This window comes from Saccopteryx bilineata, chromosome 2 (assembly GCF_036850765.1).
Source record: "Saccopteryx bilineata isolate mSacBil1 chromosome 2, mSacBil1_pri_phased_curated, whole genome shotgun sequence".
NCBI lineage: Eukaryota > Metazoa > Chordata > Mammalia > Chiroptera > Emballonuridae > Saccopteryx > Saccopteryx bilineata.
The window spans coordinates 21,479,390-21,495,915 of record NC_089491.1 but is presented as its reverse complement, the minus strand read 5'-3'; the positions used below and the strand labels follow the sequence as shown (position 1 = coordinate 21,495,915).

General features: G+C 41.8%; 1 protein-coding gene across 3 annotated transcripts; it reads right to left on the bottom strand.

Moving 5' to 3' along the window:
- Window positions 1–1,785: 1,785 nt before the first annotated feature.
- On the bottom strand, window positions 1,786–16,496 carry CDC26 (cell division cycle 26). 3 transcript variants are annotated; one of them, XM_066256477.1, is made up of 4 exons: window positions 16,400–16,496; window positions 10,070–10,179; window positions 9,471–9,593; window positions 1,786–2,237 (listed from the first exon to the last, which is right to left on the bottom strand). In XM_066256477.1, exons 3-4 carry the CDS (start codon window positions 9,549–9,551, stop codon window positions 2,061–2,063), a joined length of 258 nt encoding a protein of 85 aa, XP_066112574.1. In that variant the 5' UTR covers window positions 9,552–9,593; window positions 10,070–10,179; window positions 16,400–16,496; the 3' UTR covers window positions 1,786–2,060. The 3 variants fall into 3 exon arrangements, with proteins under 3 accessions (XP_066112574.1, XP_066112573.1, XP_066112575.1); XM_066256476.1 differs by lacking the exon at window positions 16,400–16,496 and adding an exon at window positions 16,183–16,376; XM_066256478.1 differs by lacking the exon at window positions 16,400–16,496 and adding an exon at window positions 16,043–16,178.
- Between the last annotated feature and the right edge of the window lie 30 nt (window positions 16,497–16,526).

Sequence of the window (16,526 nt, the reverse complement as noted above, 5' to 3'; positions counted from 1 at the left end):
GCTAAGATAACAGAAGATCTACGTGAACAAAGGAGACAGGGTCTTCGCAAAGCTGCAAACATCTCAGTATACCAAGGATTCCAGAATTTAAAAGCTAATTTGTATCACAATTCCTTCCCTATATTTATGTGGTTGGGCAAGAGGTTGAGTTGGGCCTCTAGGAACTTCACTCTTGAATCTTGAGATGAGCACTGGCCCTGCCGGTCCCTTTAGTAATGCCAGGATGCTGGTGTTATGCACCCTTCCTACTGGCCCGCAGATGGCCATCTTGCCATTCAGCGCCATTTCTAATCTCACAGTGTAGTATGATAAGCATGGACTTTGGAGTCAAACATAACTGGGTTTGAATCCTGGCTCCACCACTTACTAGAAAATGGGACCTTCAGCAAGTTATTTTAATAATCCCTAAGCCTTAGTTTTCTCGATTATTAAAAATAAAAATTTATTAAAAGGCAATACTAGTACCTATCTATTTGAATTAGGAACAGTATGTATAAAGCCCCAATATATAACAGGCATTCAAGCCATAGTAAGTATATATATATATATATCTTTTTATTTCCTGTCAACTCCCACCAAAATATAATCTCCATAAAGGCAGAGATTTATTTTTTGTCTACTTTGTTCACTGCTATATCACTAACTCCTAGAAAATGCCTGGACCTTGGAGGAGCTTAATATTTGTTATTAGATAAAAGAATATAAAGCTCAATAAGTTATATAGCACGTGCTCTAAGGAACTCACAAAATGATACTAAAAAGACAAAACAGTAATACTAGCAAAAATGACATTTATCCAGCTCTTACTACGGGCCAGTCATGGTGCTAAACTCATGTCACCATTTCATTCAATTTCCACAATGGTCCTATAAGATAGATACTATTTCCATCATATTGATATGAAGACAAAGGCTCACAAAATTGAAATCATTGGCTCCAGATAACAAGAAGAAAGTGATTGTGCTGGAATTTCAGCTCAAGACACTTCAGTCCACAATCCATGATATTTACAATCCTTTTAATTAGAGAATTTCCCCAAACACACACAAAAGTAGAAAGAAAAATATTGAGAACCCCTCTCAGCAACACCCACCACTTAGTTTCAACCAATAATGATAAATCCATGGTTCCCAGAGTCCATGATCTTAACTCCTTGCTATATGATCCAATAAGTGGAACAGAAAATTCACTCCTTACGAGTGGAACTCTACACATGGGAGTGGGCAGGAAAGCCTTCATGAGGTCTACTTTGGTTTTATGCTCCTTTCCCTCCTCACCAGCTGATCACTCCAGCTTCCTGTGAAGCCCCAGGGGGTGGAATACGCAATCCCTGCTTGGTTCCTGTGCTCAGGATGAATGAGGCCTGGTCCAAAGGAAAGCTGCCTGACAAGAACTCCATTTACTAAGTGGACGTGCTTAGTTTGGGAAGGAGGAATCTTCTGCCAAGCCTCATTATTGCAGAGGGGCTGGAGAGGGGGTTCCATAGGAAAGGTTCAGAATGGGAAATCAGGTTTACACAGAATCACTAAAATTTCATCTCCACGAGGGCAGGGATCTTTGTTAATTTTGTTCACTGATGTTACCAGATACCTAGAATGGTGCCTGGCACATAGTGGGCACTCAATAAATACTTTGCTGAATGAATGAGTTAAATGAAAGTCAGTGACAGGGATGAACTGGAAGTGTTCTGTGCTTAGGATCTTTTAATGAAGACGAGAAGAATAATGTCACCTCTGTAGCAATTACCTTTTCAAGTCTGGGGATTAACAGCGCTATTATACTTCATTAAGGATGTCTCATACTTTTCCGAAAATACATTTATTTTTAAAAACAAAAATCAGACATGTTTTATAGAGTCAAATTTTCCAGACAAACTAGTTTGGATTTCAGCTCTCGAGTGAAAGTTAAGCACCAGTAATCGCCAAGCAAAAGGATCTCTCTGCAGGAGGTAAAACATTCTGCTTGACTGCAAGTACTCATTTCCCTAATCTTATTTGTATAATACTTCTGCCATCGTTCTACACCATCCCAGGGCTCTGGCAAGCAAAAGTAATTGACCTCTAAAATTCAAAACTTCCAAATTGAGATGAACGATTGTTGGGCTTGGCTTGGGGTTTATAACCAATCCGATCATTAATCATCTGTTCCCGGTTCTTGGGGTCACTGTTGAGCCCTATGGCACCTTCTCCATCACTGCCTCCTATAACATCCACATCTTCCTTTTGTTTCTTACGGGTCTGAAAATATAAAAATTTTAGGATTAAGGCCACATTCTTTCCATGAGCAAATATTTATTTGGCACCCACCGTGTACTTGGTTGGCATAAGGTAAAAGATAGGGTTAGGGTCGACAGAACAATAAACTGAAACCCAGGTTTGGATGGTTAGGAATACAAGTGCGTACAGCAGTCTCCCTTACCCACAGTTTTGCTTTCTGAGGTTTCAATTATCCACGGTCAACCAAGGTCCAAAAATATTAAAGGGGCAATTCCAGAAATAAATAATTCATAAGTTTTAAATTGCATACTGACCTGGAACATGAATTATCCCTTTGACCAGCAGTTCTACCTTGTACATGGTAGCTGCCTGTTAGTCACTTAGTCACCATCTCAATTGTCAGAATGACTGCTGCAGTATCACTGTGCATGTCTTCAGCACCCTTACAGTCTAGTACTTGTCACAATGCCTTGTCATTCTTCTCACTTCATCTCATCACGTAATCATTCTCCCATCTCACATCACTGTGAGAAGAGTGAGTGCAGTACAATAAGATACTTTGAGGGAGACCACACTTATCTACCTTTTACTACAGTATATTGTTGTAATCGTCCTACTTTATTATTCATTGTTGTTAGTCTCTTACTGTGCCTAATTGGTAAATTAAACTGTCACACGTATGTACGTATAAGAAGAAAAATAGTATAGATAGGGTTCAGTACCATCCCCACCTTCAGGAATCCAGTGGGAGTCCCAGAACATATCCCCCACCGATAAGGGAGGACTACTGTATAAAGACAAAAGATATCACACCTTCAGGATGTCACACTCCCCCCGAGAAAACAGGTGAAGAGACAATTCAAACACAGGGTGATCTGAGCTATGACAGAGGAAAGCCCATACTGCCAAGGAGACACAAAGAGGTGAGGAGCACGGAGTGAAGGTTCAGAGCAGGAACTGCAATCAGAAGAGTCAAGAGTTGTCAGAAAAGGGAGAGAGAAGGGTGTTTCAATAAATTCCAGATTACAGAGGGAAAAATAAAGTGACTGATAAAACAATAACCACCACAAAAGAACAGATTAAGTGTAACAGGAATAGAAGATTCTGAGCTATCTCATCATAAGACTTGGGGGGTTTCACTTTGTTTTCAGAGAAAAGGTTTGGCTCTTAAATCACAAGTGACTACAGAATTCACAAAGTCTAGGTCTCAGTTTGACCATTTTCAAAGAGATGCCCTAACTACCACTACATAACTGTAAGGATAACAGCTGATGATGACTTTCTGTGAGAGAACAGGTGTATGTTTTATCTAGACTTTCTTACCAGAAGAGTGGCTCACTCTAATCACTGGGTTGCTTCCATACCTCGCCACTTACTGCTGAACCTTTAAATGCCAATGTGATGGAAAATGATTTGCCTTTGGATGATGGGCACACAATGCAATCAACAGTTCAAAGCTATAAAAATGTTTACCTGAAACCTATGTACTCTTATTGACCAAAGTCACCCCATTAAATTTAATTTTCTAAATTAAAAAAAGCCATTGTCCACATACTAAAGTGAACCAAATAAGGTATTACTACATACACACACAGTACAGGATGTAACAAAAGTAGGTTTACAGTCGTGAGTACGCATATTATTTACTAATTATTGTATTACTTTCCATATGAACAACTGACACCTACTTTTGCCCCACCCTGTATGTAGAAATGAATATGATTTCCCTGTGTTACTTTATAGTCTACATTACCAATAAGTACCATTAGAAAGTTCTACCCAAATAACTTTATGACCACAAATTTTAAGAGGCAAAGGATGCTATAATTTTATAAGCCATGAAAAACTCTGAGAATATCCAAATGGAATAAAATCATTTAATAGCCCCCCCTGGACACACACACACCCCACCCATGAACAAACACTGTTTCAGAATCTAGTCATCAAATGGTAATCAAACTAATTTCAATAACAAATGAACTATCTGTTTTCTTCTGGTTTCATTTTAGTTCAGGGCAAAACTATCCCCCCCTAAGTTGCTCTAGAACAGGGCAAGCCCACTGGATACTGCCTTTAGTAGAAAGACTAACTCAATGGTAAGCTGACTCTGCAGAGTCAAAGTTCAGTATGCTAGCACTTTATGAGACTCATTGTAACTGAAATTGAAACCATACTTAAAGTTGATCCTTAAAAGGAAGGGCACTATCAACATGAGCTTTTAAAAAGCAAAAAAATTATAATGCTTAGAGAACACTAAATCTCCGGGATGTGGAAGAAGGAAAAGAAAGCTTAATGAGAAGCATACACAGGCCTGGGCTGAACCCCTGAGATACAGATCAGAGAAGGGTAAGGTCAGAGGAAGTATCTGAGAACAAACAGGCCGGCTGGTGATCAGCCTATGTCATGCCATTATTACACTTAACACAGTTACCAATAATTCCTTAATGTAATCTAAACCTCAGAAATAAGTTTTCATGTGTTAAAAAAACAAAGCATATAAGGCCCTGGCCGATTGGCTCAGTGGTAGAGCGTTGGCCTGGCGTGCAGAAGTCCCGGGTTCGATTCCCGGCCAGGGAACACAGGAGAAGTGCCCATCTGCTTCTCTACCCTACCCTCTCTCCTTCCTCTCTGTCTCTCTCTTCCCCTCCCGCAGCGAGGCTCCATTGGAGCAAAGATGGCCCGGGCGCTGGGGATGGCTCCTTGGCCTCTGCCCCAGGCGCTGGAGTGGCTCTGGTCACAACAGAGCGACGCCCCGGAGGGGCAGAGCATCGCCCCCTGGTGGGCGTGCCAGGTGGATCCCCGTCAGGCGCATGCGGGAGTCTGTCTGACTGTCTCTCCCCGTTTCCAGCTTCAGAAAAAAACAAACAAAAACAAAAAACAAACAAACAAAAATAAAACCAAAGCATATAAAATACATGGTAAAGCCATCATGTTCGTGGATGTGTACAAGATATAATGACCTCTGCCATATAGTACAAAAGTATCTACCAAGGACAACAAATGAAAATAGACTTGTATCGAGCACCTCAATTGAGCCAGGTATTGCAGGGGACTGAAGCAGAAAAGAGTGTACTCATTCCTGACTTCAAGAAGCATATGGCCCGGTGGAGGAAAACAGAAAAACAGTCAATTACAACAGAGACTGACAGGACCTATGAGAGAGGTCAGCACAAGAGGAAGAGGTTGAAACTAGTCCAGCTGGGGCAGGTAGTCAAAAAGACTTCTGGGAGGAGCCGAGTCAAAAGATGAGTAGGAGTTAGCCTGACAAAGAAAGGCAAAGAGCACTTCAGGTAAAGGGAACAGAGGGTGCACAGACGCAGAGTAAAGTTAAATAAAGATAACACAGCAGTGAAAGATAAAGTGGAGAGATGAGCAAGGGCCCTGCATGCCACCCTAAGGAATCTGGACTTCACTCCAAAAGCCACTGAAGACTTCAAGTCTTATTAACGCACATCTGGGACTGCAGGGTAAGGCTGCTCTGCAAAATACATACTGGGCTCCAACTATATACTAGGTTCTGCGAACTCAATGGTGAAACAGACAAACATGATTTCTACATCAAGGTTCCCAATGTAAATGGTTTTACAATAAACAAACAAATCATCATGACTTACAATAAATGCTATAAAAATCAAAGAATAAAGTGCTCTGAGAGACCCTAATAAGATGGAGGCAGCATGGATAGGAATGACACACCTAAGGTGGACAGGGTCAGGGAGGCTGCTCAGACTGAGGGACATTTAAATGGAGACATGAAGAAATGGGGAGCGCTCCAGAGGGAAATCTGTGCAAAGGCCATGAGTGATGAATGGTTTTGCATGTTCAGGGAAATGTAAGAAAGAAATGTAAGAATGCCAGTGTGTCTGGGGGGCAGAAGGCAAGGCAACAAGTGGCAGGAAGTGAACCTGAGAGGGGCCAGAACATACAAAATCTTACAGGCCATAAAGAGTTAAGATATTGCCTGACCAGGCAGTGGCACAGTGGATACAGCGTCAGACTGGGACACAGAGGACCCAGGTTCGAAACCACAAGGTCGCTAGCTTGAGCACGGGCTCATCTGGTTTGAGCAAAGCTCACCAGCTTGAGCCCAAGGTCGCTGGCTTGAGCAAGGGGTCACTCGGTCTGCTGTAGCCCCCCTTCAAGGTACATATGAGAAAGCAATCAATGAGAAACTAAGGTGCCGCAACAAAGAATTGATGCTTCTCATCTCTTTCTCTTCCTGTCTGTCCCTATCTGTGCCTCTCTCTGACTCTGTCTCAAAAAAAAAAGAAAAAAGAAAAGAAAAAAGAATTAAGATTTTATTTTCAGTGCAGCAAACCATTGAAGAGTTTGTTTTTTTTTGGGGGGGTTGTATTTTTCTGAAGTTGGAAATGGGGAGGCAGTCAGACTCCCGCATGCGTCCAACCAGGATCCACCCAGCACGCCCACCAGGGGGCGATGCTCTGCCCATATGGGGCATCGTTCTGCTGCTACCAGAGCCATTCTAGCACCTGAGGCAGAGGCCATAGAGCCATCCTCAGCACCCGGGCCAACTTTGCTCCAATGGAACCTTGGCTGCGGGAGGGGAAGAGAGACAGAGAGGAAGGAGAGGGGGAGGGGTGGAGAAGCAGATGGGCGCTTCTCCTGTGTGCCCTGGCCAGGAATCAAACCCGGGACTCCTGCACGCCAGGGCAACATTCTACCACTGAGCCAACCGGCCAGGGCCATTGAAGAGTTTTAAGCAAGGAAATAACATGATCTTAACATTTTTTAAAGATCATTCTAAGCCCTGGCCAGTTGGCTCAGCGGTAGAGCATCGGCCTGGAGTATAAAAGTCCCAGGTTCAATTCCCAGTCAGGGTACACAAGAGAAGCGCCCATCTGCTTCTCCACTCCTCCCTCTCTCGCTTCTCCTCCCCTCCTACAGCCAGGGCTTGATTAGAGCAAGTTGGCCCCGGGTGCTGAATACAGCTCCATGGCCTCTGCCTCAAGCGCTAAAAAATGGCTCCAGCTGCAACGAGCAAGGGCCCCAGATGGGCAGAACATTGGTCCCAGACAGGGCTTGCCAGGTGGATCCCAGTCGGGTGCATGCGGGAGGTCTATCTCTGCTTCCCCTCCTCTCACTAAAAAAAAAAAAGATCATTCTAGATACCTGATGGAGAATGGATTGACGAGACAAAAATGGAAGTAGAAAGAGCACTTAGGATGCTATTGAAACTGGAGAGAAAAAGAGAGAGAAAGAGAGAGAGAGAGAGAGAGAGATATGATGGTTTCTCAGACCAGAGTTGTAACAGTAGAGATGAAAAGATACAGATAGAATCTAAAATATTCTGGAAGTAGTATCAAAGGGTTTATGGACAGATTGTATATAAAGGGTAAGGGAAAGGGACAACTCAAGAGTGACTCCTTTTGCCTGACCTGTTGTGGTGCAGTGGATAAAGTGTCGACCTGGAAATGCTGAGGTCGCCGGTTCGAAACCCTGGGCTTGCCTGGTCACGGCACATATGGGAGTTGATGCTTCCTGCTCCTCCCCCCTTCTCTCTCTCTCTCTCTCTTTCTCTCTCTCCTCTAAAGTGAATAAAAAAAAAAAAAAAAAAAAAAGAGTGACTCCTTTTGAGCAAATGCAGATACTGAGATGGGGAACACTACGGAAGGAAAACTCAAGAGTGACTCCTTTTGAGCAAATGCAGATACTGAGATGGGGAACACTATGGAAGGAAAACTCAAGAGTGACTCCTTTTGAGCAAATGCAGATACTGAGATGGGGAACACTATGGAAGGAAAACTCAAGAGTGACTCCTTTTGAGCAAATGCAGATACTGAGATGGGGAACACTATGGAAGGAAAACTCAAGAGTGACTCCTTTTGAGCAAATGCAGATACTGAGATGGGGAACACTATGGAATTGGCTTGAAGAGGAAATCAAGAGTTTTTGTGGCCAAATGGGGGGTGGTACAGTGGATAGAGCATCGACCTGGGATGCTGAGGTCCCTGACTAAAACCCCGAGGTCGCCAGCTTGTGCGTGGGCATGCTAGCTTGAGAATGGGGTCTCTGGCTTGAGTGTGGGATCATCGACATGATTCCAAGGTCGATGGCTTGAGCCCAAGGCCTCTGGCTTAAGCAGGGTTCACTAGCTCGGCTGGAGCCCCCCAGTCAAGGCACATATGAGAAAGCAATCAATGAACAACTAAAGTGAAGCAACTATGAGTTGATGCCTCTTATCTCTCTCCTCCCTTTCTCTCCCTTCCTCTCTCTCTCTCATATCAATTATTTTTTTTAAATGTTGTCTATTTTAACCTATTAAGTATAGTGAGCTGAATAATAAAACCCAAAGTTAACAGGTCCAAATCCCAGGAATCTATAAACGTTGTCTTATATGAAAAAAGGATCTCGCCTGACCAAGCGGTGGCGCAGTGGATAGAGCGTCGGACTGGGATGCCAAGGACCCAGGTTCGAGACCCCGAGGTCGCCAGCTTGAGCATGGGCTCATCTGGTTTGAGCAAAAGCCCACCAGCTTGGACCCAAGATCGCTGGCTCGAGCAAGGGGTTACTTGGTCTGCTGAAGGCCTGAAGGTCAAGGCACATATGAGAAAGCAATCAATGAGCAACTAAGGTGTCGCAATGCGCAACGAAAAACTAATGATTGATGCTTCTCATCTCTCCATTCCTGTCTGTCCGTCCCTGTCTATCCCTCACTCTGACTCTCTCTCTCTCTGTAAAAAAATAAATGAATAAAAAATTGTAGTGAAATGTTCAAAAAAAGGAACTCTGCAGATGTGATTAAATTAAGAATCCTGAGATGAGAACATTATCCTGGATTAACTGAGTAAGTCCTAAATGCCATCGCATGTATCCTTGTCAGAGGGCAAAGGGGGATTTCCCAGACAGAAGAGGCAAAGGCAGTGTGATCACAGAGGCAGAACTTTGAATGATGCAGCCACAAGCCAAACAATGCCAGTGACCCCCAGAAGCCGGAAAATCAGGAATAGATTCTCCCCTAGGGCCTCTGGAGGGAGCAGGGCCCTGCTGACACACTGGTTTTGGTGCAGTGAGACAGATTTCAGACTTCTGGCCTATAGAACTATGAAAGAATAAATTTCTTTTGCCTTAAACCACCAAATCTTTGGTAATTCGTTACAGCAGCCACAGGAAACCAATTCATTAAATCAGAGATGCCTGAAAACCATCCAAATAAGCTGTTGATATATGAAGTCTGGAGTTCAAAAGTTAGTTATTGTTTCAAATATTCCTAAGGGTTTGAAATTGTACCCTTACCTCCAAGTCCTTTCGAATGCTCTCAAACTCCTCAATGTCATCAAGCTTCAGTTCCAGGCGGGTTGGTTTTCGTCGCAGCATAATGGAATCAACACTAACAGCCAGACTCAATAAAACTATTAGCTGTTAAAAACGACAGAGAGGAAGAAAAACTGGAGGGGATAAATCTCAGCTGCAAATGTAAGATCAATGTGTAAGCATGCATGCTAAACTGAATGGCGAAGAAAAAGACTGATTTGGATTCACACACAGACTTCTAAGTCTTTAAGTATCTGAGCCTTATGTTTTTTATTATATGATGGAGATCCACAACTCTGTAATTCCAAAAACTCTTCTCATGAACTTAAAATAGAAGGCTGCCTATAAAACAGAATTCTAGGCAACAGTCACTTTAATCTCGTGCTCCAGTCACATTCAAAAACATTTTCTAGCTAAAAGAATAATGTTAAAACATCACATCTTAATTCATTAATGTTAATACGAGAATATAAAAGCCACTAAATTTTATCAACTCTACATGAGAATTATGAGAGATTTGTGATCATTCCTGAATACTAAAATCAGTTTACTAAATCTCTTGAAAACTCCCTCTAACTCACCAATTCACAGTGGTATCCTCCGGGTCTAAATATGTCCTAAATAGATAGGTCATTCATTAAACAAACACTTCTTGTGCTCCAGCTGCCAAGTTAAAAGGCACAGTCACAGTCTGTGGAGAAAACAAACACGTAAACAGAAAACGTCATGTCCTAGGAATGTTGAGGAGGGTAATGCAATGGCATCGCACAGGCCCAGTCCACTCTAGGTTGAGAGTGGGGTAGATAGGGACATGGAGGACTTCCTGGAGGAGATGATGTCTTGGTTGACTTGTGAAAGGCAAGCAGAGAACGAGGATTAAGGGCATTCTAGGCAGAGAGAATAAGGACGCTAAGGGCCTCAAGAGAACACTCCAGTCTGAAAATCCAAGGTAATCTTTTACCAACAAAAAACATTTTTTGAAGAAAAAAATAAAACTCCCTCTCAGTTTAAAATCTATTGATGGCAACATCTTTAAGTCCTCCAGAGCAGCCACTGGAGTGTATCTGTAATAGTCAGGCAGTAAATGTTCTGTTGTTGACGAAACCCGAGATCCAAGGAAAGGGAAATGACTTTTCCGTGAACACTGTGCTATTCTTTCCCATTCTCCTCTTCACACTTTTAGGTTAACACGAAATCCCTGCAACAGTAGCAAAACTATCCCTATTTTACAGATGAAGTTGAAGCTGTTCAGTTTGGTTAATGTCAGCCTCCCGCCCTGGCCAGATGTTCAACTGATTAGTGAATTATCCCAGAGCACAGAAGTTGTCAGTTTGATTCCCGGTCAGGGCACATACAGGAGCAGATTGATTGATATTCCTATCTCTCTTGTTTTCTCCCTTCCTCTCTCTAAAATCAATAAAAATTTTTTTAAATGTCAGCCTCCCATAAAAATTATACATAGGTTACACAGTGAGGATTAAATAAATATGAGTAAGTGAAAGCTCCTTTACTTATGAATATAAATTATTATTACATGTGTCTAAGATGTAGTTAGGTATTGTGAAATATTGATACAAAGAAAGGTTTCTCCTTCCCATGAAAATTGGGATAGATAAAGGTGATATTATCACTAAATACCAGCACATCACACTTCAAACTGCTTTGGATTAAATGAGATACTATCTTGATTCCAATGCAGATAAATAGTAGAGGAAGCCAAAGCTCTGGGGAGAAATGCTTAAAAGGAAAAGATTGCTTTACACTGTCTTCACTTTTCTGCAAACTGTGAAAAGCTTTCCACTAGGGAGCAGTATAGAGTTATGAGTAAAAGTGCTTGCTCTTAAGGTGACCAATTGTCCTCCTGTAGGGAGGACAATCTTTCTGTTGTAAGTTTCATCCTCTCGAAAAGTGTCCTCCTACATGTCCTCCTTTTTGATATTGGAAGACTAATCTGTAAATGTCCGTATTTGATCAATGCAGAGTTGATCCACTGCGTGTGACGTGACGTATTTGTATTTGACATGACGATTTGTCAAGGATCAGTACAATCCAGCGAGACATGATTATGAGATGCATGTGCTCCTCACAGGAGACCTTGAGAGAGTGCGCGATATACCAAACGCGCAAATGGCTTTGTGTACTTCTTAATGAAACATGACACGGCACATACAACATTGTAGACTCGTGATTATTTCTTTCTCAGTGAATATTCAATCACAGACAGGTAAGCACAATTCATTTTATTAATTCATTATCTATTTAATAATTTCCAAATACGTATAATTTGATTTACAAGTATTACCCAAAATTCGAGTTTTAAAGTGGAAATCTAACTTCAAACCATACCTATTAATAACACATTTTAATTAAATAGTTGCATAAAACAGACGTTTTTTAATAAGAAAATGATAAATACACCCAAATATCACTCCAAATTAGTGGTTTTGTTTGATATTGTTTTGTTAATTTAGCTTCCGGATAATTCGCCTACCATGATGTAACATTTTCAGTTCCTAAACGTGCCTGCATCATTCGTGTAGCTCTATATTTTATTTTTAATTTATTTTTAATTTTTTTTAATTTATTCATTTTTAGAGAGGAGAGAGGGAGAGAGAGAGAGAGAGAGAAAGGAGAGAGAGACAGGGGGAGGAGCCGGAAGCATCAACTCCCATATGTGCCTTGACCAGGCAAGCCCAGGGTTTCGAACCGGCGACCTCACCGTTATTTTTAATTTTAAAGTTCACTTAAGGTATGGAAAAATCAAAAAAGAGAAAATGCTACTTCAATGATAAACTGAAAAAGGAATTTCCATTCCTTATATCAAAGAAAGATACCATTGTTTTCTGCAATATTTGCAGCAGAGAATTTGTATTGCAGTTTGGGGTAGAGCAGCAATAACAAAACACTTGACCACCAACAAACATAAGCAATCATTAGATACATCAGTTTCCAGTTGTAAAGTAACAAGTATTTTAAAACTTCAAATTACTCTGAAGATGAAAAACAGTTTGCTGCAATGGAGGGAATATTTGCATTTCATACCATAATTCAGAAAGTTTTTGTAGTACGGATTGTACAACTAAATTACTGAAAAAGTTTCACAAAGCAAAATTTTCATGTGCCAGGAGAAAATGCAAGGCTATTTTGAAATCAGTACTTAAAAATTTCTGTGATCAAATACTTACAGAGGACTTGGAAACTGCAGCATTTGTAACGATTTTACCTGATGCATCAAATCATAATGAAATTTAAATTGTATCCAATAATAGTAATATATTTTAATGTTACCAAGGGTATTCAAGTAAAAATTTTAAATTTAGAATCCAATGGGGGCGAAACTTCTGAAATTTTGTCAAACCATTTATACAGAGTAATAAATAAAAACAATTTGAAATATAAAGTTGAACTAACAGTTGATAATACAAATACAAATTTTGGTGAGCGAAGACGCAAAGGGGTGAATAATGTGTATTTAAAATTACAAGAGTTACTTCAGCCTGACCAGCGGTGGCGCACTGGATAGCGCATCGGACTGGGATGTGAAGGAACCAGGTTCGAGACCCTGAAGTCGCCAGCTTGAGTGTGGGCTCATCTGGTTTGAGCAAGGCTCATCAGCTTGAGCCCAAGGTCACAAGCTTGAGCAAGGGGTCACTGGTCTGCTGTAGCCCTCTGGTCAAGGCACATATGAGAAAGAAATCAAGGAATAACTAAGGAGCTGCAATAAAGAATTGATGCTTCTCATCTCTCTCCCTTCCTGTCTGTCCCTATCCCTCTCTGTCTCTCTCTGTCTCTGTCACAAAATAAAAAAAGTTACTCCGAAAGAAAATATATACTAGGAATAGGTTATAATGCACATATTTTGTCAAATGCAATCAACACAGCGTCATGTGCCACTATACTGATGTAGAATAATAACTTATTTGCATTTTAGTCATTTTACCATTTGTGTTGCTACTTTAAAACAATTTTGTGAAGAAGCAAATGTTGAATACAAAAAACTTAGGATATTCAAGGTTGGATGGCTTGCTCTAACACCTGCTATAGATCATGTTCTACAATTATTTGAGCCACTCCTTTGATAGTTTTTAAGTTTAGACAAATGTCCTAAAATCCTGGAATCGTTTTTTTTTTTTTTTTTTTTTTCTTTTTTTTTTTCATTTTTCCGAAGCTGGAAACGGGGAGGTAGTCAGACAGACTCCCGCATGCGCCTGATCGAGATCCACCAGGCACGCCCACCAGGGAGAGATGTTCTGCCCATCTGGGGCGTCGCTCTATTGCATCCAGAGCAATTCTAGCGCCTGAGGCAGAGGCCACAGAGCCATCCCCAGCGCCCGGGCCATCTTTGCTCCAATGGAGCCTCGCTGCGGGAGGGGAAGAGAGAGACAGAGAGGAAGGAGAGGGGGAGGGGTGGAGAAGCAGATGGGCGCTTCTCCTGTGTGCCCTGGCCGGGAATCGAACCCGGAACTCCTGCACGCCAGGCCGACGCTCTACCGCTGAGCCAACCGGCCAGGGCTGGAATCGTTTTTCAATAATAAAATATCTGAGATATTAATGTATTTTGTACATAATCAAGCATCTATTTTTCACAAAACGATTCAAAAGATTAAAGGTGAACACATTTCAGCTACAGAAGTTAGTCTTATTTTGAATGACTGTATCCTTCAATATAAATCTCATTTTGAAGAAAAATTTCTTCTTTTGATTATAAAAAGAAAATTATCAGACTTAGAAGAATCAAATCTGGGCATAAGGCCCTGGCTGGTTGGCTCAGTGGTAGAGCATCGGCCTGGCGTGCAAGGGGTCCCGGGTTCGATTCCCGGCCAGGACACACAGGAGAAGCGCCCATCTGCTTCTCCACCCCTCCTCCCCCTCTCCTTCCTCTCTGTCTCTCTCTTCCCCTCCCGCAGCCAAGGCTCCATTGGAGCAAAGATGGCCCGAGCGCTGGGGATGGCTCTGTGGCCTCTGCCTCAGGCACTAGAGTGGCTCTGGTCACAACATAGCGACGCCCCGGATGGGCAGAGCGTCGCCCCCTGGTGGGCGTGCCGGGTGGATCCCGGTCGGGCGCATGCGGGAGTCTGTCTATCTCTCCCCGTTTTCAGCTTCAGAAAAATACAAAAAAAAAAAAAAAAAAAAAATCTGGGCATAACAGAAGTTTATCAAAGAAGTGCAGAATTTTTACCAGACATGTTTTCAATATATAGAAGAATGGTCTGAAACAAACATCATGGGAAATAACCATTTTCAATGGTGTTTTTTACTTCATCGCAAGTATATTGGACAAATATTGAATCTTGTCATTAGTTTTTATCTAAAGAAATGCCAGACATCAAAATAGACGACAATTGTCTCTGAAGAAATTAGAAAACTGAATGTATATTTAAATTCTGAAAAATTAATACAATGGGAAAATTAACACATCGACATTGATAAAAGATGAGTGGAAATATTCAGCCATTTCAAAAATGAACATATTCCATGTGAAAATTTATTTATTCTTGTTCAATTTACATTGTGTTGCCCTGGAACTAGTGAAGCAGTTGAAAGAGTTTTTTTCAATTGCTAATGATTTTTGGAAAAGTGAGAAATCAAGACTGAATGTTGATACTCTAGCTGCAGCACTACTTGCCATAAAATTCAATACTAAGGATATTTCTTGTTCAGATATTTCCAATATATTGTTACAAAATGATACATTGACAAAAAATATTCATTCAATGGAAAAGTACTCATTTAGATAAATGAGTACTTTTTTCTTACAATTATTATTAAAAAATAGGCATGTAAGCATAATTACAATATAAAATATTACAGATGTTTTTATTATGCACTTATCATATTATAGTGCATTATTGTTGAAATGAATAAAATGCTTCTTTTATTTACAATATTGTTTTCCTTAATTTATTTTTGTCCTTTTCATTGTAAAAAAAGTTGGTGACCTTAGCTTGCTCTGGAAGGAAAGAGGCAGAGAGCAGAGGTTCTAATACCATCCACTGCTTATCTTGAACAATTAGCTTCATCTTTCACTATATCTTAATATCCATAGCGTCACCCCGTCATTGTATGGACTGGATGACGTCATGCAGACTAAATTCCTGGAATATAATCTGTCATTTAGTAAACGCTCAATAAATAACAGCCATTATTATTTTAACTGTCCTTGTGGAGAGGGACAGGAAACACTCCTGTTCAACTCGGAAACATCACTATTTTGAGCATCTCTACCCGACATGAGGACAAAAACCTTGTCTTTTTCATCTCTCATGCCCCAGCTCCCAGCGGGACAGAGGACCACGCAGAGATGTTTGCATGCACCTGACGCCTCACATCCATCACATCACTCTGATTCTGATACAAAGACTGGGCTAAGGACAACAGCAAAAGGAGGTCGTGGTTCCTCCTCCGGGTCTTTCTTTCATTTTGGCGCGAGAAGGCTCTCGAGCTTAACCTCTCGCTGCCGCCCAAATTCACCCAGCTCAAAAGCAGCTCCGGGAAAGAACTTCCCAACAGCGGAAACAGCTCTGGAGCGCAGGCAGCCCCAACGCACCACTCACCGGTCCTGGACAAGGGTTTCCATAGCAACATGGTTCCCCGCTCCAGGACAACGTAAAGCCACTAGTAGGGCAGGGAGGCACGGCCCCGGAAGCCCTCGATTTGCTCCAGAGTTCAGCCCCAAGCCGCGCGACGCACCTACCTCTTTTCAAGCCAGCTCAGTAACTTCCCGGAACCTCAGGGCCCACCGAGAATCTCCGGCTAAACCATCTGGACTACACTTCCCAGACTGCTCTGAGCCTCTCTCTCTCTCTCTCTCTCTCTCTCTCTCTCTTTCCCTCTCTCTCTCTCCTCTCCCTCTCTCTCTCTCTCTCTTTCTCTCTCTCTCTCTCTCTTATAAAACCTTGACCTTTGTGTACCTTTCTCGTAGGCTCTAGGGGTCACACCTCAGGACGTGCCCACAGTATTTCCTTCTTTCTTACTACGATTCCCGTCGTGCTCCTCGCCGCCCTGGACGCTGCGTCCTGCTCGGACCACTTCCGGTTG